Below are 22,351 nucleotides of genomic sequence, written 5' to 3'. Positions count from 1 at the left end.
GTTGAAATTTTTCAAACAGATCCTTTATTGTATCGCTTTTCGGTCCTTTGGCTACATTAAACCTCCGTTGAAAACTTCGTCTTGTTGCAACGACACTGTGTTCTAGGCGGTGGAATTCCAACACCAGAAAAATCCTCTGTTCTAAGGAATAAACTATGTTGTCTACAGCACACTTGCATGTTGTGAACAGCACACGCTTACAGCAGAAAGACGACGTACAGAATGGCGCACCCACAGACTGCATTGTCTTCTATATCTTTCACATCACTTGCAGCGCCATCTGTTGTTGAAAATTGTAACTACTGTAATTTCGAAAGTTTGTCCGCCTGAAAATGTACTGTTGCCCAAGCATATTGCAACAAACGGTGTATTTCTATCGCTGCTCGTTTAGTTTTTATTGCCGTTTCAAATATACCGGTCATTTTTGAAACACCCTGTATTTGCGTAATTGTCACTGTTCCTGAAGTACGTTTCTGAGCTGATTTCAGATCTATTGTTAACTTCTTTCTCTTACCAATAGCTTTTCGACAAACAGAGTAAACTCGTTTCTCATTTAAATCTAATTTTCACTTTTATTGCTTATTTTTGCAAGTAAGAGAAACTTTGTTTAAAGATACATGGGGTACTTGTCCATACTTGTCACCAATTCTCACACCTATCCGGTTTGGTGTTGTTGTTGACATGCTCTATAATGTTACGAGGTTATATTTGTGCTGTTAAATGCAGTTCTGCAGTTTCTTAGAAATTAATTTCCAGGAGCATTTGAATAACGCAAATGCATCGTGTTGCGTTTGTGGTAGCTACGTTATTGCTAAATAAATACAGGGCATTAACAGTTTCGTGAAAACTGTCTGCTACGCATACTTTGGTATAAGGCTTGGCGGTCAAGACAAGAGCAGAAACTTCCCGGCAGATTAAAACTGTGTGCCCGACCGAGACTCGAACTCGGGACCTTTGCCTTTCGCGGGCAAGTGCTCTACCATCTGAGCTTCTGTGAAGTGTGGAAGGTATGAGACGAGATACTGGCAGAAGTAGAGCTGTGCGGACCGGTCGTGAGTCGGGCTTCGGTAGCTCAGTGGTAGAGCACTTGCCCGCGAAAGGCAAAGGTCCCGAGTTCGAGTCTCGGTCGGGCACACAGTTTTAATGTGCCAGGAAGTTTCATATCAGCGCACACTCCGCTGCAGAGTGAAAATCTCATTCTGAAGACAATAGCTGGGCACCACACATGGTACGGCAGGTATGTGTTGAGGAATTGAAAACGTGAAAATTGGAAAGATGAAAGCAATGCATTTCGCAGTTCTCGTGCTTCATGATCTTAGGACGTAACATTCACACATCGAGTTTATCCCTGCGAACTTCTGGCTATGTCTGTGTGGAACAAGAAGAACCGTTACACCAGTACATCAAGTCGGTGAGAAAGAGATACCAGAAAAAGTGGTGCGCAAAAATGATAACTAACTACTGGTTTAAGCTATACGGAGGCAATCAAGGAACTGAAGTTTCGTCCCATGTCACAAAGAACTTAATTCAGTGAAATCACCGACGGGAAATTAAGTTTTTATACATGTGTTGCGTTTTTGTAACAATTATTAACATTTTAATCGAACATGCACCATTGTCTCGGCTAATGAGAAGTGATTATATACAAGGTTACAAAATAAATAATTTATTTGTAATGTCATTAAAATATTCTCTACCTGGAGAAGATTTGATTCCAGCTAAAATTTCAGACATGATCTGTACAAAAATCTGACGTGATGCAGAAAAACCCAAATCAGATTTTAAATTAGAGCGAAAAATACTTTAAACATCATCTTGTAGTCATAAAACGTCGTTCCAAGGTTTTTTAAAAGAATGCAGCATAGTGTAATTATTGCTCTAAGTCCTTATTTCGAAAGAAGATTGTCTGGCCAAAGTGGTTCGCTCCTATTAACATCGATGTAAGAACCGCTTCTCGAGGCCGTGATCGATGGATCGGTCGTGGGGCGACGCGGCTGTGACGCTTGACGTGCCTTGCTTTGACCAGATACTCCCCTTAAGTGGCCGTCACGTGCAGCTAATAGTCCCCGCAGCTCGCGAGCCACAGGGCGTGGTAACGCAATTACTCCTGCCGTAAGTATTGTTGTATGCAATATTCATGATCACACGTTGCTTTGAGCGCGCGCGTGCACGACGCCATTATCATCAACATGAATTTCGGTCTATCGCCTCCGTTATAATGGAAATTTAACTCCTGTGGGAAAAGCCGCATGCGATCATTCCGTTGCATAAATGGAAGTGATCTGCCCTTCGGGCTAATGCTTCAATTTCCTGAGGCACAATAGCGAACTCGATTCGATGCGACGGGCCCGCTAGCATGGGCAGATATTGTTTGTAAATACAGTGGTCGAGGCACCGTGCGTGGACAACGTCATCAACGGCAAATTTCGAAAAGGCCTCTTTTTGTTGGACAGTCTGCGCTGGAGTTAATACGTCCTGTAGGGATACAACTCCGACACATTAGTGCTGTCGGCACACAATTCGTGTAATGTCACTCCTGTACTTCGACTGATCTACAACGTGTTTACAATTTAGGTTCCACTACCCCACAGGGTCCTCAAGAAAAATGAGCGGTCACAGGACGATGAAACTTTGTGGAAACCTGGGTAAGGGCATTTGGGAGAGAAATAAAGAATAAACCATTGAAACAAACATTTTAATTTCCACCTGATTGGGTTCTTTTGTCCGCAGCTCGTGGTCGTGCGGTAGCGTTCTCGCTCCCCACGCCCGGGTTCCCGGGTTCGATTCCCGGCGGGGTCAGGGATTTTCTCTGCCTCTTGATGACTGGGTGTTGTGTGATGTCCTTAGGTTAGTTTGGTTTAAGTAGTTCTACGTTCTAGGGGACTGATGACCATAGATGTTAAGTCCCATAGTGCTCAGAGCCATTTGAACCATTTTTTGGGTTCTTTTGTTTAATCAGTCGTCTACTGACTGCCTTTGGTCTGATATGGCCCACGACGATCTTCTCCTGTGCCATCCTCTTCATTTTAGGATAGCACTCGCACCCTACGTCCTTAATTATATGCTAGATGTACTCCAATCTTTGCTTGCCCCTACAGTGTTTACCCTCTACACTTCCTTTTAGGTCCATGGAGGTTAATCCCCGATGCTTTAACACGTGTCCTACCATTCTGTCCCTTCTTCTTGTCAGTGTTTCTCATACGTTTCTTTCTTGGTCGATTGTGCGGAGAACCTCCTCGTTTCTTAGCTTACCAGTGCACTTCTTCTACACCAGCACCACATCTTAAACGTTTTGATTCGCATCTGTTCCGGTTTTCCCTCTGTCCATGCGCTACCATACAGTGCTGTGCTCCAAAAGTAACCTCACAGAAATTTCTTCCTGAAATTAAGGCCTATGTTTGACACCAGTACACTTCTCTTTGCCGGGAATGCCCCCTTTTCCTGCACTAGTTTGCTTTATACAGGGCTATTACAAATGATTGAAGCGATTTCATAAATTCACTGTAGCTCCAGTCATTGACATATGGTCACGACACACGACAGATACGTAGAAAAACTCATAAACCACTTCAGGTTTCTGCCGCCAGAGCGCTCGAGAGCGCAGTGAGACAAAATGGCGACAGGAGCCGAGAAAGTGTATGTCGTGCTTGAAATGCACTCACATCAGTCAGTCATAACAGTGCAACGACACTTCAGGACGAAGTTCAACAAAGATCCACCAACTGCTAACTCCATTCGGCGATGGTATGCGCAGTTTAAAGCTTCTGGATGCCTCTGTGAGGGGAAATCAACGGGTCGGCCTGCAGTGAGCGAAGAAACGGTTGAACGCGTGCGGGCAAGTTTCACGCGTAGCCCGCGGAAGTCGAGGAATGAAGCAAGCAGGGAGCTAAACGTACCACAGCCGACGGTTTGGAAAATCTTACGGAAAAGGCTAAAGCAGAAGCCTTACCGTTTACAATTGCTACAACCCCTGACACCCGATGACAAAGTCAAACGCTTTGAATTTTCGGCGCGGTTGCAACAGCTCATGGAAGAGGATGCGTTCAGTGGGAAACTTGTTTTCAGTGATGAAGCAACATTTTTTCTTAATGGTGAAGTGAACAGACACAATGTGCGAATCTGGGCGGTAGACAATCCTCACGCATTCGTGCAGCAAATTCGCAATTCACTAAAAGTTAACGTGTTTTGTGCAATCTCACGGTTTACAGTTTACGGCCCCTTTTTCTTCTGCGAAAAAAACGTTACAGGACACGTGTATCTGGACATGCTGGAAAATTGGCTCATGCCACAACTGGAGACCGACAGCGCCGACTTCATCTTTCAACAGGATGGTGCTCCACCGCACTTCCATCATGATGTTCGGCATTTCTTAAACAGGAGATTGGAAAACCGATGGATCGGTCGTGGTGGAGATCATGATCAGCAATTCATGTCATGAGCTCCATGCTCTCCCGACTTAACCCCATGTGATTTATTTCTGTGGGGTTATGTGAAAGATTCAGTGTTTAAACCTCCTCTACCAAGAAATGTGCCAGAACTGCGAGCTCGCATCAACGATGCTTTCGAACTCATTGATGGAGACATGCTGCGCCGAGTGTGGGAGGAACTAGATTATCGGCTTGATGTCTGCCGAATCACTAAAGGGGCACATATCGAACATTTGTGAATGCCTAAAAAAACTTTTTGAGTTTTTGTATGTATGTGCAAAGCATTGTGAAAATATCTCAAATAATAAAGTTATTGTAGAGCTGTGAAATCGCTTCAATCATTTGTAATAACCCTGTATATCTTCCTCGCTTTGGCCGCCACGGGTTATTTTGTTTCCAATGTAGCAGAATTCCTTAATTTCGTCTAGGTCGTGATCATTTTTTTGATGTTAAGTTTTTCTCTGTTCTCATTTCTACTACTTCTCATTACTTTTACCTTTTTCTCTGAGGATAGTAAGGTCATCAGCGAATCTGATAATTGACATCCTTCGAGGATGGATTTTAATCTCACTCTTGAACCTTTATTAATGTCTTGGATATTACTGTTATTAACATTTGCGTAAAATGTTTACGTTCCATGTTACAAGTGTATCTCAACATAACAACCATGTGCATTCGCGAAAGCTTGGGAGGACCGAAACATCTCAGGCTGTCCTCATCTTCAGCCTCAAATGTCCATTTGTGTCCCGTTGATAAACCGTGAATTTTATGTAACCCCACAGCCTGAAATCACACGGTTTCAGATCTAGTGTTCTTGGTTGTCACGCAGGGTAGAATGATCGTTCAGTCATTCGTTTCTCTCCATATTTGTTACGGAGGTTCCGAGTGAGCTACGGAGCAATGCTAGGTGAACTCCATCGTGAATGGGAACAGCTGGGTCCGAACCACACTACTAACTAACAAGGAAAGTTTCGCAGCGTACAGTCTGAACATTACAGCTGTAAAGTTGGTTACCGACATGGTACATAGTTTATCGTCTACATTGGCTTAAATAGCGAAAGTTTGATTTTAAAAACACTGTATTTATTGTCATTATGTCATGTGGCATTCACTGCCGCCTTTAGAGTTTTCCGTTCAGTACAGACATAAAAGTGCAACTCTGAGATCATGAGGTTGGCACAAGGGAGGAGACTTCGACTATTCGCATCCGGGTCACTCCGGGTCATGGTTTCATGTACACAGTTTCCACCATCACCTCTGCCTCTCTCTGTCTACCTAGCACTTACCGCATGGATATATGTCTTCCCCACATCAATTTCTTTTTCATTACTGTCATAGTCATGTCTCCCGTACCAGTCTGTTGCTTCACCTATGTTAATAATACACAGCACATGTTTCTCCATTTTACACTGAGCTGCGCTCATTTTTTAATGGTTTTCACATTAAAAGTCTATTTGTCACCGTTATAAATAAAACTGGAGATACACACTGGTCCTAAAAGTCCATTTTTAAACACATCGGATGCCAGGTCATTCAAATCTTAATTAGTTTATCTTCTTTCAGTTCTGAATTTACCAGTTACGTGATGACGTCTAAATTATCTTTTAGCATTGACGTAAATGTTCGCCAGTATAATGCATTTGGCCTATCTGCTCATTGATGCCGGCAATGATGAGCATAGACGTTATGTCCACTGCCATCCCAAGGCAGAGCACCACACGATTGCGTTTCGTGTACATGACAAGGTAAGGAAACGCTATGAAGTGTGTTCAAAGAGTATCGAATTCTTTCCCTCATAAACTAATGGATGGAGGGAGACTTTCCTCAGTTGAGATGTAGTGAGGGTCAGTAGTGTGCTGTAGTGTCTTTTTCCCGCCAGTGGTAAGCATCAGTCGCCGGCAGACGGCCGATGAACTCGTCGGATTCCAGTAAGTTGTAGAATATAGGAACAAAGTGATTAGCCACAACGCATAAAATATTGTTAAAACTTTGCTGTATCCGAGTGGAAACGATCCGTTAGATTCAACAGGCTTTCGGCGAAGACGCCATGAGCAACTAAACCATAAAGAAGTTTTACAAACGCTTCAAATATGGACGCACAGTAATGTGAAGCGAGTCCTCTCTTACACCACTGTCTAACTAATTAACAAATTGGCTTGGGTAATCAAGAATTATCCTAGAGTGACAGATTACTGTGTCGGACATGACAACAGCGCAGATACTTCCTTACGAACTGTTGCACGTGGGGGGCTACGTTAACCATTTCGTAGCGAGAAGATCCAGCAAGTTTGTTGCAATTTCGCTAGCTTAACACATGGATGTTCCCTTATCTCGTAGCTTGTAAACCTATCTTGATGTCCCTATTGGTTTTATTTTCCGCCGGTAGCAGACTGCAGCGGGCATACAATCAACTGTGAATGATGAAATGGCAAGTGGGGAAACTGAACGTTACTTCAATGAAAGTCTCGAAAAAAAAAGAATTAATTAAGTAAAAGAAGGCTGCAATACTTGAATCGAAGGCAGCGGAGTCTAGTACTCACTTATCGAGCACAACTGCAAGAACATAAAATTACATCTACAAGAGTTTAATGACCATTCGAAGTCATACAGAGATAAAACCACATATAAACGAGGAACGTTTAACCACTAAATCACTCTTACATGAATATACGATCGGTCCAAACCACATATAGTGGCCTTTCCAAATCTTGTTCGAGACTGAGACACAAATTTTTTCGAGGCTGACTAATAATGGTTCAAATGGCTGTGGGACTTAATATCTGAGGTCATCAGTCGCCTAGATATTAGGACTACTTAAACCGAACTAACCTAAGGACACCACACACATCCACGCCCGAGGCAGGATTCGAACCTGCCACTGTAGCAGCAGCGCGGTTCCGGACTGAAGCGCCTAGAACCGCTCAGCCACACCGGCCGGCGCTAATACTTTAACAGAACCCGAACAGTATGAGAACCCTTTCGCCTTTAATATACGGTGTCGTGAAAGCTCTTTCCAGATTTCGTAGAGAGCTTCAGTTTCTGCGTCTGCATGCAGTGGGCGCTTTTCTGATACGGCGTTTTAGTCAGTCAATGATTGAGAACATTCTTTGTTACAGAGACTTCGGTCTAATTTGTGCTATACCATGCAGCCTCTGTTCAGTATGCATAGTTTCCTCCTACAAGGTAGTACTGTTCCTCATACATCATGCCCCAAAGCCCTCTCCTGCCATAGTAACAGGTAATGTTGCGTCAGATTCACTTCTCTTGCTGACTCATCTTGTAAAGTGTGATACAGCGTTGTACACATATTCGAATCAAAAGCTTGCTGCCATGGTGGTTACGTACGGAAAGGCAAATGGCAACCTTCGGCGAGAAGCAACGTTGTATCAAGAGACCTATCCCCGCCGACAACAACCACAACATTCAGTGTCTGCAACAATATTTCGCCATTTAGCTGAGACAGGGTCGTTCCAGGAGGCAGGAAAACGTGAAGGACGTACCCGAAATGTTCGGACACCAGAGTTGGAGGAAAATGCGATTAACATTGTTTAAGGTGAAACGACGTGTCAGTACCAGGCAGTTGGCCCGCCAGTACAGGGTAACCCAGACGACCGTGTGGAACGTTCTCCATGGCAATTCTTACTACCCTTATCACTTACAGCATGTCATCGTCTGGACAGATTTGTGTCGTTTTTAGGTCGATGTGAGGGTGCTGCCAGTGTGTAGAACAGAGAATGCGAGCGAGTTCGACCGAGGGCAAACTGCGATAGTACGGAAGCTCAGCCCGAGCATTTTAGAAAGCGCACGACTTGTCGGGTGTTCGAGGAGTGCTGTGATGAGTCTCTTCATGACGTGGTGAAGCCAAGATGAAACAACGTCCAGACGCCGTTGGGTTGGGCGGCTAGCAGTCATTACACATGTGAACGTCATAAGTTGGGCAGACTCGTAAGACAGGACAGACGACGAACTGTGGTGGAACTAACATCAGACTTTAATGCTAGTTAGAATACAAGTGTGTCTGAGCACACAGTGCACCAAACACTCCTAACCATGGGCGTCGCCAGCCGACAAGCCATCCATGTGCCAATGTTAATACTTCGTTGCCGTCAACAGCGACTGAAATGGGCATGTGACCATCGGCACTGGACGTTGGTGGAGCAGCAGAGCGTCTGATGAATTCCTGTATCTTCTCCATCATTCCATCATGCCGATGAGAGGGCGTGAATCCGTCGTCTTCCAGGGGAACGGCGCCTTGACGCCTGTACTGCAGCACGGAGACAATCTTGTGGCGGCTTCGGGGAACATTCACATGGGCATCCATGGGTGCAGTGGAGCTTGTGCAAGGCACCATGACGGCCAAAGAGTATTGTACACTGGTTGCAAGCCACAGAAATCCCTTCATGACCATGATGTTAACCGACGGCACTGACATTTTTCAACAAGGCAATGTCACAAGGCCAGAAGAGTGACGGGGCAGTTCGAGGAGCACAGTGGCGAGCTCCAATTGATGTGCCGGCCCCCAAACTCGCCAGATCTCAACGCGGTCGAACACATTAGGGATGAGATTTAACTTAGCGTCAGAGTTCTTCGGCCCCTCCGCGGAATTTACGGGAATGAGGTGACTTGTGTGTGCAGATGTGGTGCCAACTCCTACAGCTGCCTACCAATGCCCCATTGCTTTCATGCTAAGCCGTGTCGCCGCCGTTAGCATTGCCAAATTGGGTATTAAGGGGGTAGTCATAATGTTCTGGCTGATCAGTGCTTGATGTTGTCCGTCATGGATAAATAAAAAGTACAGATCACTCTGTTTAACATCCCCACAGAACCACATAACAAAGAGAAAAATTAAAATTAATGCTTCCAAAACATGATATTACAAGTGAGAGAAATTGTTTGCAAATCACTTCCAGTCTGCCGTCAGAGATGGCCGAGCGGTTCTAGGCGCTACAGTCTGGAACCGCGCGACCGCTACGGTCGCAGGTTTGAATCCTGCCTCGGGCATGGATGTGTGTGATGTCCTTAGGTTAGTTAGGTTTAAGTAATTCTAAGTTCTAGGGGACTGATGACATCAGAAGTTAAGTCCCATAGTGCTCAGAGGCATTTGAACCACTTCCATTATCGCACGGCTAAGCCACGGACGGTTACTGATCGCCAATTGGTGATAAGGTCGAAAGAGAGAATAAAAACATGACGTTATCCATTCGTATGCAAATGCAACGTGAAAATTAACATAATTCTGCAGAACCTGAAAGCAGACGTCAATTCAGCGATGTAACCTACTCTTGAGTACTGATCGAGTGTTTGGGATCCTCAAAAGGTCGGGTTAAGGGATGACATCGAAGCAGTTCATATTCGGATTGCTACACTTGTTAAAGGTAGATTCTAACAGCATGCAAGTGTTGTGGCGATGATTCGGGAACTCAATAAGTATCCCTGGCAAAAGGCAACATTCTTTCGAGCAACACTGTTGAGAAAATTTAGGGAACCGGTATTTGAAGATGACTGCAGAACGATTCTGCTGACGCCAACATACATTTCGCCTAGGGACCACGAAGATAGGATACGAGAAATTATGCCGATTGGTCTACACTTACTGAAAACAAGCTTCGGGCCTTGAAACCGCTCCCCACGGCTGGGACGACCTCTTCACGCCCTTCTCGGTGCGAGGAGGTCGTTTTGGCCCGGTTACGGATTGGACACTGCCGGTTCAGCCACCGCCATCTGCTGACGGCTGCGCCGGCGCCGTTCTGCCCATGTGTGCAATTGCTGACGGTACGCCACATTTTAACGTCCTGTCGGAATTTTAATACACTGCGCATTGATCTTGGCCTGCCATGTATCTGGATGACATTTTAGCGGATGACCCAGGAGCAGCTGCTCGCGTTCTTCGTTTTATCCACTTGACAAACCTGTCTAAGGACATTTCATTATGCTGCTTTCATTTAATCCCTTGCCTGTTAATGTGCCTTTTATAGTGTTGTCCTTCTTAGTTGCTGTTTTAACATTGTGCCTCGCAGCGCATTCATAATTTAGTCTGGGCGCTAATGACCACTGTAGTTGTGAGCCATAAAACCACAAAAAAACGAGGAATTATGGCTCAGAGTCATGTATACAGCAGTCTTTTCCCTTCAGTTTGTTTGCAAGTGCAATAGCAAAGTACACGACTAGTAGTAGTACAGTGTACCCTCTGCCAAGCACTGTACGTGGCTTGCGGGGAGTATGTATCTATGTATGTTATACTCGTCGCTGTCAGCGACTTCACCGTATCTCGACCTTGTCGTAATCCTGTAAGATGTTGGCTGAATTAGCATATCACTAAAGAGAAAGATAAGCGTCTAAAACACGTCCATCTGATGAACCGCCAGGGACAAGAGTGCTTTGTGCATAGCTGCCCGAGGCGTCAAAAACGATATTTGCGCCGCCAGCGCTCATATTGGCCGGCACCGGTCAGAGGTTGTGCTTCCTATTAAGATACACCTCTCAGTGTCTTGCAAAGATACAACTCGCTAACAGACGGCTCGTCTTAGAGTCGACAAATGACATAGCGTGGCGCGCGACCGAGCGACATAACGAACGCTCTTGCGTAAGCGGCCGTCTTTCAACAGGTGCGAGCGTAAATTGCAGCATATCACGTGGTATTGTATTTTAGCGTGAGATAGACAATGGGTGATATTTTAGCCGAGTTAGATAAGTAATTAATCTGAAAAAGGAAACTTGTAACGTATTTGTAGTAAGTAGAACAATGTTTTACGCTGAAGTCAGTGGCGGCTTGTAGCCATACATTCACAGTACATGATAACTATCACGCGAATGGCTCGCTGCGCTTCACCGGAACATTTTGCTTCTGCTATCACTGGGCTTCACAACATACGTGCTCGCGGAGCGAGCTGTGAGCGGCAAGGCGCGAGCACGGAGCAGCGCGAGCACGCTACCCCCACTACCAGACCAGAGCGGAGAGTGGGGAAAGTCACGTGGGGCACACAACAGCTGCCGCCAGTCAATGTAATTCCGCGGCCACCTGCAGGGATATCACTCACGAATTATTGCTGCGACAAATGAAACAAATAAAGGAGAATGTACACATGCCACATAATTTTATTAGCTTAGTGTATGCCTCTAGATTCGCATTAATTTGTGAACTGTTACACAATAAAAGGTGTCACTGAAGTGTGGGATTCTCGGTTATCTTGTACTTATTGCCCTTTACAATTGCGTCTATGTTTGGAGTAATTGTTCTTGTGCATTTTAGGCGCAGCGTGCAGTTTAAATTTCGACCAGACAATGCGTTTCTCAGGCGCGTCTTGTTACATTTCATTGCAGAGAACAGTTGTTCACAATCATACGTGGAACCGAACATTGATATTATTGTAGCTGCCAGTTTGTGCAAACGAGGAAATCTATCCTGAGGGAAGTGTCTGCAGAATTCCAAAATGTTTTTCTTGTTCTGAAATTTGTCTCCGTATTCTCTGTCACACTGCAGGTCAATAATTTCTTGCTGCTGCTCAGGACGAATCTCTTAAATATTCGCTGAATATGGAGAGAACAGATCAAAATCACTGTCTAGTGCTGTCAGATCTTGAAAGCGCTGATCAACTAAACTATGTGAATAACGTTCACAGTCTTTGTGAACATCTTGCATGGATGATAATTTAGGAAAATGAGCTAGGTTTCCTGTTTCCAGCTGACTCACCCAAAGTGTCAATTTCATTTTAAAAGCTCGTATTCGATCTATGAAATGAGTAATTAGCAGATCTTTACCTTGTAGTAAAATGTTCAAAGCATTCAGATGGCTAGTTAAATCTGCTAAGAACGCGAAATCACATTCAAACGTGCGCGCGCATTTCCCATCCCTCCCCTCCCTCCCTACTCCACGACCTTGCACCTGCTCGCGAGCACGTGCCTGAGCAGACGCGAGTACTCGTGCTCAAAACCGGCCAGTTGTTAAGCCCTGTACTTTCACTCTCACTCAGGACACACACACACACACACACACACACACACACACACACACACACTTCGTTCAGCGCTGAGAAACTTTGGCACAGATAATTACGACTGTTGACTACACCCTCTGTTCGCAGTGCAACCCTTGGACGTGCGGCTGCTGGGGGTGAGTCAGCCGCTGTCTGCGGGCCGCCGCTACGACCTGCTCTGCCAGTCTTCCGGCTCTAGACCTCCGGCGCGCATCACCTGGTGGTTCAATGGGCAGAGGTCCCAACACTCCAAAGAGACGGTAAGCGCCAAACCGCAACTAGCATAAATAGTAGTATAAATGTAGGAGTGACCTCTGTAGGAACAACTATTGGTCCAGGCTGATATTCCCAGTTTCATTTGTTATTATTAAGCAAGAGATAGAAATCCTAAGGGAAGGTTACATAGGTTATTGTAAAAGGGAAGGTTATCATTAACAAAACTGGTACAGAGGAGACGGGAAGGTTTCAAGTTTTCACCTAACTTTTTGTGTACGTGGCGACGAGAATTACCATTATAAGGTAAGTGGCAAAATAAATTTTTATTTATGGGTAAACATACATATAATAATCTTAATTGTCAGATATTCATGTATCTACATTTGTTGTGATTTCTTTGTAGAAAACTGATAGACAGAAAATCGCGACGTTGTCCCGCTATATGTTTCCGATTTTGTACCATTACAATCAAATGCAAAGAAAAATATCCTGCAGTTGAGGATAGCCTTACTTAAATCATTTTGTAATTTAGTCTTAGACTATAATAAATATAAACCCCAAATTGGTACAACTTAAACATCTGTCCCTTAAAACATACTTCTAGGTACACTATTGTCTAGGTAAAGTCTTCCCTAATTTATTTAGTACATTTTGGCGGTTTAAAATGTCCTTCAGTCTTAACCACAATAGTTCTGTGTTTGCGACACTCGAGCTAAACCCATTGATCTATTTACCGAGGGTAGAGAAGGGCCGTCACGCCGTCTCATTCATCTAACAAAAAATTCTACAAATTTTACGAGGGCGTCCTGACAAGCTAAGCCTCCGAACATTTTATGTGAATACTCAAAGGTTTTTAAATGAAACAAGCGTTGTTAACATTGTACGTCTTTATTGTTTGTACCTACATGTTTGCATGTGTCTGCCGATAGAGGGCTTCGATCCGTAGTGTGTAGGGGAGGTGTGTAACCGTGCATGAGAAACAGCATGTTGAGTTTCGAATTCGAAGAGTTCGTCCACACATGTAGCACCCTCTCTAACCACATACGGGAACTGCAGCACTGCAGCATGTGCAACAACTGCCGCGCAGAGTCGCCGCGCGGCCTAAGACGCCCTGTCATGGATTGCGCGGCCCCTCCTGCCGGAGGTTCGAGTCCTCCCTCGGGCGTGGGTGTCTGTGTTTTTCTTAGCTTAAGTTATTTTAAGTAGTGTGTAAGTCTAGGGACCGAAGACCTCAGCAGTCTGGCGTACATTTGAACATTTTTTGCAACAATCCGACGCATTGGGTTTATGTCATCGATATACTCCATATAGTCCCGACTTGACTTCATCCGATTTTCAGCTGTTGGGAAAAGTTAAAGAACACCTTCGAGCACTTGCTTCTCTTAGCGATAAAGCGGTGAAAGCAGAGGTGAAGTTGCGGCTTCGTCAAAAAATGGTTCAAGTGGCTCTGAGCACTATGCGACTTAACTTCCGAGGTCATCAGTCGCCTAGAACTTAGAACTAATAAAACCTAACTAACCTAAGGAGGCAGGATTCGAACCTGCGACCGTAGCGGTCGCTCGGTTCCAGACTGTAGCGCCTAGAACCGCACGGCCACTCCGCCCGGCCCGCGGCCTCGTCAACAAAGACAAACGTTCTACTGTGACACTATCAAGAAACTGTTATCTCGTTCAGACAAAGTTGTTCGTCGCCAGTGTGACTATGTTGAAAAATAAGTGCACAGACATGAAGAATGAAGATGTTAATTGTTAATAACGTTTGTTTTATTTAAATAGCCTTGCGAGTGGTCACATGAGTAATTCAGATGCATTACTTTCCAGCACGCCCCCGTAAGTTACGTTAATTATTAAGTGTATGTCTTGAGAAGTCTTACATTTAATATGTGATACAACAGTTTGAAAAATTGTAGCACAAATAGTGAATAACAGTAGTTCATGTCGGATAAAAGGAAACAATTTACATAATGAAAAGTAAACAAGAAAGACTTACATCCTTCAACTTCCGAGGTGTGGTCTCTTAGACGGCGCGAAAATTTTCTAACTCGCTCTCCAATGCCAGTTGCGGTAGAATACTTCTATACTCTCCCTACCCTCCTTAAATTGTCAAGCCTGCTATGTTTTTTGTCGGTTGCGTTATCACCTTCTGTGTTTATTGTTGACTCGTGTTATTGATGGGTGTTGGAGTCTTATAGGCTGCGCCTCCTGAACAACGTACCCGTTTCCTTCACTACGGTACCGTATAGATCAAAATGTGTTCGCACGAATGTGTCAGTTTCAACTTTCCCGAGTTAGATGAAATTGTTAGTCGGCCTACGGAGGAAGGTGTCAGTCATATAGATCAAGAAATAAACAAAAAAAAAAGACGACGAGTTTACATTAGCCAGTGGTCACAGTTCTGCTGTCGAACAAGAGTGTCATTCAGAGGAAGAACTTGAAAAGTGTGATGGGGATCTGTCTATTTCTTCAAAGAAATAGTTAAAGTGCCTGTTAAAATCGAATTTGTTCTTGGTGTTGATAAGAAAAATGTAGTTGCCAGCAATGAGCGTCAGTTTGGCAGTCTTTCTTTCTGTACCTACCGGGTGGAAATCTTATGCGTAAATTTACACCCTGGAATTTTGTTTTTATTTGGAACTTTATTTGCTACAGAGATTGTATAATTTTCAGAATGTAGAATGCTGTAACAGTCAATTTATGTCTACTGTTTACGAGAACCACACAAAATTATGTGCTTCGGTGTGATAAATAGTAAAATGCTGCAGGCTTTGTTTAGTACAATAAAATAAACTAGAAACATTTAACACTTAAAAAATTGTAAAAATAAGTGTTGTATAGCACAAATTAAAAATTTCAAATGATTTTTGCCTTAAATATCGATTTAAACATGGGAGTCCCAGACACCCCACATCGTGGAATACGTTACAGAAAAGTCACCTCGCGAGTTAAGGGATATTATGACAAGGTAGAAAAATGAAAAAAAGGTAGAAATGGGCCTATGAGTATGGGTTGAAAGAGAAAAAAAGAGGTACGTGGTACAACACGAGTGCTGAAGAGAGAGGCAGAGGAAATGTACTGACTGACTGAGAAACGAAAAGAGAAAGTACGGCAACTGGAAATGATGGGAGCATTTGCTTTACTGTTTGATTAAATATTGTAAAGAGAAGTTACGAAGTTGGCTGACTGAAGCGCTGCAGCTTTTTCTCGTACACCACAAGGCAGTGAATTCTTGTCAGAGTGTGGGATAGCTTTTTTCAGAGGAAAAGAGAAGCAACAGAAAACGAGTTTGGGAGTATTTTGTACGATAGGCACAGCCAGGACACTAAATAACCGAGACCGTGAGTTGCGGTTACGATGAGAATTGCTTGATCTCTGATGTGAAGTACCTGGTGGCATGAGCACAGAGAAGCCGATGAAGTAGATGTACGAGTGGTGTTTAAAAGATACCAAACTTTTGAAATAGGGCCTTAAACGGCAATCCCAGCGGTAAGTTTAGGCAATAAACTACCGTTAGCCCCGTTTCACTGGCGAGCCACTGTCGCACAAGGGAGCACTTGCAAAAGCTGTTACTCAGATTAGAGACAGAGTGTTAATGAGAGAGCTTCAAAAACAATGTGTGCGTGTGTGTGAAATTTTCTACATATCTGGGAAAAATTGTCGCAGTGGTTGGGCAAAGCATGTCCTTGTCCATAAAAGTGATGTCAGTGTGTTGTGTACGTATTATCTCGACTGCAAACGCACTTTCCATCAGGAGTTTTCACCTCCTGATAAGATCGTAAGCAAGAAAACCTACCAGTGAATTATAACGCGTATGAGGGATAGCGCGCCAGAAGGAGAGCTGAATTGTGCAAAAACTAGACTTGAATGTTGCGTCGTGTGAATGCGCCGGCCATGAACTGCTCCTCGGCCGCACTGCCTGCCAAAATATCAGACTCCCGTCGTTCTCCATCCACCCTGTTTCCCGGACCTAGTCCCAGCAGACAAGTTTTCCCTTGCCTAAAGATAAAAACACGTCGAAAAAATGAAGTTAACATACCATGACATACCATGGGGGAGATTCAGGACAGTTCTTTCTAGAGATAGATGAAACGATGAGAGCGGTGTATTTCCAGTGGACAGGTTTGATGGTGTCAACGCCGGCCGCGGTGGCCGTGCGGTTCTGGCGCTGCAGTCCGGAACCGCGGGACTGCTACGGTCGCTGGTTCGAATCCTGCCTCGGGCATGGGTGTGTGTGATGTCCTTAGGTTAGTTAGGTTTAAGTAGTTCTAAGTTCTAGGGGACTTATGACCTAAGATGTGGAGTCCCATAGTGCTCAGAGCCATTTGAACCATTTTTTTTTGATGGTGTCAACGCTTAAAATGCAGTGCAACAAGCAGTAAGTATGTTGTAGGCAAAGGTCCGTCTTTTCGTGAATATCCCCCCTAGAGTGTTGTAACTTTTGTGTCCAGGGTGTTTTTTGATCGATACTTCAGTCCAGTGACTGATTTTAGAAACAGAGGAAGGAAAGCGTACTACAGACCGCCGCATGATCTTTCCCCATTTTATACAGTTTCTGTTGTTATTAGACATAATTTGGTGCTTTGCGTAGCATTTTTAAATATAACACGTTCCGCACATTCAAGTGCTGTATGATATATTAAAGCTATACGTCTACAGTTTAATGGTGAACAAAATGCTATAATTTTTTAGAATATTGTGAACACTTAAGTCATTATCATGCAACATCTTGTATTCAGAAACAGGAGGAGGTAATGGATCATTTTATACTTGCAAATAAACTGTGTTTTTTTGATATCGTAATGATTTGACCTGCCTTGAAAAGGGAAATTCGTTATAGTTTCCAATAGCTTCTGTTTCAGAATTTATTTAACTTGTAACAGTCTTTTCATAATACTTTTGCTTAATTTTTCTTTTACTGGTTATTGGTATGTAGTAGAATAAGAATTTAACAGATAGATTATTATGGCGCTGATGAAGGTATCTGTTTTCCCTTGTCATGCATGTCCCTACGGTTTTGTATTTATCTTCTAGCTGTTCCCGCTTAGCCATTTTCCACTTCCTGCCAGTCTCATTCTGTATTATCTTTCACTTGCTTAATTTATTGTATTTTCACACTTTGTACTAATAGTTGCACTAGGACAACATTACTTTCTTGTTAAACTTGAATAGAAATCACAAAAAAATTATAGCCTATGTCGCCGCCGTCAAAATATGTAAAAACACAAGAAAACTATGAGAAACACAATGACCTGCCGTGTGAGGCTGCCGTTAGCTTACTATGCTTGCAGCTGCAGCGCAAGCAACTGAAGCGGCTTGGGAGTCACAGTTTAGAGCTGCTTAGTACAAAAGCAATGACAGGATAGTACAACCCTTCGTACATAAATGAGTTGATAAAATTATTAAAATAGATCTGGTACAATATAAGTGTCAGGAAGTCATTTCTGAAAGTATTTGTATGGAGTGTAGCCATGTATGGAAGTGAAACATGGACGGTAAATAGTTTGGACAAGAAGAGAATAGAAGCTTTCGAAATGTGGTGCTACAGAAGAATGCTGAAGATTAGATGGGTAGATCACATAACTAATGAGGAAGTATTGAATTGGATTGGGGAGAAGAGAAGTTTGTGGCACAACTTGACCAGAAGAAGGGATCGGTTGGTAGGACATGTTCTGAGGCATCAAGGGATCACCAATTTAGTATTGGAGGGCAGCGTGGAGGGTAAAAATCGTAGGAGGAGACCAAGATATGAATACTCTAAGCAGATTCAGAAGGATGTAGGTTGCAGTAGGTACTGGGAGATGAAGAAGCTTGCACAGGATAGAGTAGCATGGAGAGCTGCATCAAACCAGTCTCAGGACTGAAGACCATAACAACAACAACAACAATATAATTAGGTCTTAGGTAAAATGATATCAATCATTTTAACGCCGGTACCCATTTTACTGCTAAGATCTTCTTTAATACACACTTTCATTATGTTTTAAGGGACAGATGTTTAAGTTGTACCAATTTGGGGTTTATATTTATTATAGTCTAAGACTAAATTACAAAATGATTTAAGTAAGGCCATCCTCAACTGCAGGATATTTTTCTTTGCATGTGATTGTAATGGTACAAAATCGGAAACTTGTAGCGGGACAACGTCGCGATGTTCTGTCTATCAGTTTTCTACAAAGAAATCACAACAAATGTAGATACATGAATATCTGACAGTTATGATTATTATATGTATGTTTACACATAAATAAAAATTTATTTTGCCGCTTACCTTATAATGGTAATTCTCGTCGCCACGTACACAAAAAGTTAGGTGAAAACTTGAAACCTTCCCGTCTCCTCTGTACCAGTTTTGTTAATGATAACCTTCCCTTAGGATTTCTATCTCTTGCTTAATAATAACAAATGAAATCTTCCTTTTGAAATTTATTCTCTTTCTCAATCTTAGTATACAAATTTAATTGCTGCTTATTAAAAGTGATTTTCTGACTATGTTGACGAAACATGGAATGGTGTCGTCGTCGTGGCCCTCAGTCGTTATCTGCAATAACCCAAAACTGTTCGTTACCTTTTTTTACTGTTGCTGGAACGCCATCTGACTGCTACATCGTACTGCGACATGAATATACTTACGCTGGTTTACTATACTCTATTAACTCATGGTGGGCTGTCATAATAAGTGGCTGTATTTATCACCAAAGCTGACGTTATTCTTTATTAGCAAAGCTGACGTTATTCTTTAATTAATTTGACTGAGGTTACGTAATTCATAGTTACACTTTTTCTTGACAAAAATTAAAATTTTGCAAAGTTTTATGTTGATGGTTTTTGGGATGGATTGTAATCAGTAATGCAACATTGCTGGCAAAAATTTATTATATTCTGAAAGCGCTTAAAATATTTACTGTTGGTGATGAAATGATTTTACAAACGTTCAAATGGGACTTACATTTTACAATAATCTTACAACTAGCATTGCGGAAACATAACTTCAGTTGTCTTGAGTTTCGCAAAGAAAATAATTCAATATTATTAGTTCCTCATATGATAATAGTTAGTTGATGTCTCTGTACATCCGTTTATAATCTCTTGTAAATCATAGCTGGTGGCTGGCAGGCACACTACTCCTCTCAACCTGTCGCTTCAGACCTGCTACCAACTCGCTTCACATCTCGCTTACTACTGACTCCTACGAACGCGTAAGTGCGGTCTCTCCTGCCAACAATGCTTTCTGGTGCAGACAATCCCTGCTACCATTACAAAAAGTATCAATGCGCGGTCTTTCCCGCTCTTTTCTTAAAATGTATCCATACTCGGTCTCTCTTGTCAACAATACTTTGGTGCAGACATTCCCTGCTACCACAATTATTTCCAACATGACAAATATTAATAATTCCTACTTAATCCTATTAATAAAATATAAACATCCTTCATAAATTGTGATAAATTGTGATTTGACAATAGACAATAGAAATATACACGTCCTACAAACTTACAACAAAATCAAGCCTGTCTTCAGATGATCTGTACCTCAACGCAGAGCTCTCATATGTGAGAGTATGGCTCCATTAGGCACGTACCTCTCGCTGACCTCACTAAATTTTTGTACGTGCATCCTGAATGAATGTTTGTGGAACTTAGCCGTTCACCTATGTAGTAAAATGAAACACCTGCAGCTGTCCTTCCGACGTTACTTCTTGTGTAGCAGCCAGTTTCAGCGAATCAGTACACGAACTTCAGCCCTTAACTGACACTGAAGCGGGTGAACTCCAATAGTACACACGATCGCATCAGTGGTCAACATGTACGAGCTGGCCTCCATAGACTACTGCAACAGCGGTGAGTTGATAGTTGATGGCTGTAGACACATCACTGTTACAGAAGTCTACGGAAGCAAGCTCGTAGATGGTGACCACTGATGGGATCGTGTATACTATTGGAGTTCACCCCCTTCAGCATCAGTTAAGGGCTGAAGATCATATAGTAAACCACCAACACTGGTTGCTATATAATAAACAACATCGAAAGGACAGTTGCAGGTTTCATTTTATTACATCACTAAATCTAGGTTACTTACAAAGTAAGAATTCTGCAGCTGTGCTACGAACTAGGAATGGGTACATTGTTGGAAACTCTCGCCCGGCCAGAGTGGCCGAGCGGTTCTAGGCACTTCACTCTGGAACCACGCGACCGCTACGGTCGCAGGTTCGAATCTTGCCTCGGGCATGGATGTGTGTGATGTCCTTAGGTTAGTTAGGTTTTAGTAGTTCTAAGTGACTGATGACCTCAGATGTTGCGTCCCATAGTGCTCAGAACCATTTGAACCATTTTTTGGAAACTCTCCCTTACAACTTCTGAAGTTGCTAATCTTGGCCACAAGCGTTTCGTATTTTATACAACAGTTCAGCAAGAAAGGTAGATTGGCCGGTGACGAGTTTCACCCGCTACTCACGTCATGTTTCAGTTATGTGGATTAGACAACTGCAGACTGCCAGGAAAGAGTGCTGGGACGGAACGATCGAGCACCTTTTCCTAGAGTTATTGTCAGGGATTTTGCATGATTCATAAAAATGTCCCACTGGCAGCACAGGGTGCTGAATTTGTTGAGATCGATTTGGAGGGATCCTTGGAATGAGAGGAGAGTGGAATGATTTTGGGACCGGGAAATGCATTTCCTAATTTATTTTTGTTTGCATTTCCAGGATCCATGAGCGTGCCTAGGAGCTGTGCGTTGTTTTTCTCAGCAGTTGAGAGCGTTGTACCTTGTTACACTTTTCAGACTTTCGCGTCTACCCATAGGAGTTTAATATGCTTTCTTATTCCATTTTTAAATGACGGCTTCCGCTATTCGTGTGCCACAGCCTTTTTCTAAAATTACAAAAATTACCCCGCAGAAGTAAGGTTTTCCCATAAATGAGAACATGTTCCAAGCTACAACACGATCATTTACCTCGGAAAAATTATTCTATTGAAATTAAAAGCGTTGCAGTCTTGTCAGTTACGTATTTAATGGACTCTTCATTACTTTATCACTGACCTACATTCCACTATACAATAAATGAAATGAATTTAAGCAGGAGCTTTTTCAAAACCAACTGGTAAGTTGAATATACTTTGAATCAGAAGCTGTGAAAACTGCAACGAATTTCCATTATCAAGACAGGTAAAATTATCAAGATATTAAATAAACGCAGTTGATTTGCAAGTTCAACATGTTCACTGGTAAAAGACCTCCGTCTTCTGCTAGGTACAAGACGATGCGCGACCAACGAAGTACGTTTAACTGTCCACATTTCATACAAACAATTCTAAAGCTACAACGGGTGTCTCTGAGTCGTCAGGTGCGTTTTCTCTGCTGTTTCCGCATATACGTATTTGCGTTGTCGTGCTTTCAATGTGCTGCTGGAATCAGCACAAATAAATTCTTTTCGCCATGTCTTTCATGCGGCATCCGGTGTCGTCGTAAAGCGTCGGTCCGTTTCCCGCTACAAACAAAATGATTTTTAAATCGAAATTTTACGTGTTGATTCTCAGAGCGGACTCTTCAGCCCCCCTAACGGACTTGTAGGAAGATTCCGACCTCGGTTCCGGCCTCTATTTTGACCTGAATCGAGGTCGGAATTTTCCTACAAGTCCGTTAGGGGGGCTGAAGATGGCGTAACGTATCGCCGAAACTGGTAGCCCAATAAATAATCGTTTGGAAATAAGACGGCTGAAAGGTGATTGATTTGACATTCTCTAAAAT

At 43.0% G+C, this 22,351-nt stretch overlaps 1 protein-coding gene across 1 annotated transcript in view; it reads left to right on the top strand.

Moving 5' to 3' along the window:
• Positions 1-22,351, top strand: part of LOC126188388 (hemicentin-2-like) — a 761,121-nt gene that overhangs the window by 476,387 nt on the left and 262,383 nt on the right. Inside the window, exon 6 of the mRNA XM_049929988.1 lies at positions 12,509-12,660. Coding sequence (XP_049785945.1) covers positions 12,509-12,660 — 152 coding nt within the window. The remainder of the gene's footprint in view (positions 1-12,508; positions 12,661-22,351) is intronic.

Source organism: Schistocerca cancellata, chromosome 5, assembly GCF_023864275.1.
Source record: "Schistocerca cancellata isolate TAMUIC-IGC-003103 chromosome 5, iqSchCanc2.1, whole genome shotgun sequence".
In the NCBI taxonomy this organism is placed as follows: Eukaryota; Metazoa; Arthropoda; class Insecta; order Orthoptera; family Acrididae; genus Schistocerca; species Schistocerca cancellata.
This window is presented reverse-complemented; position numbering and strand designations above follow the sequence as displayed.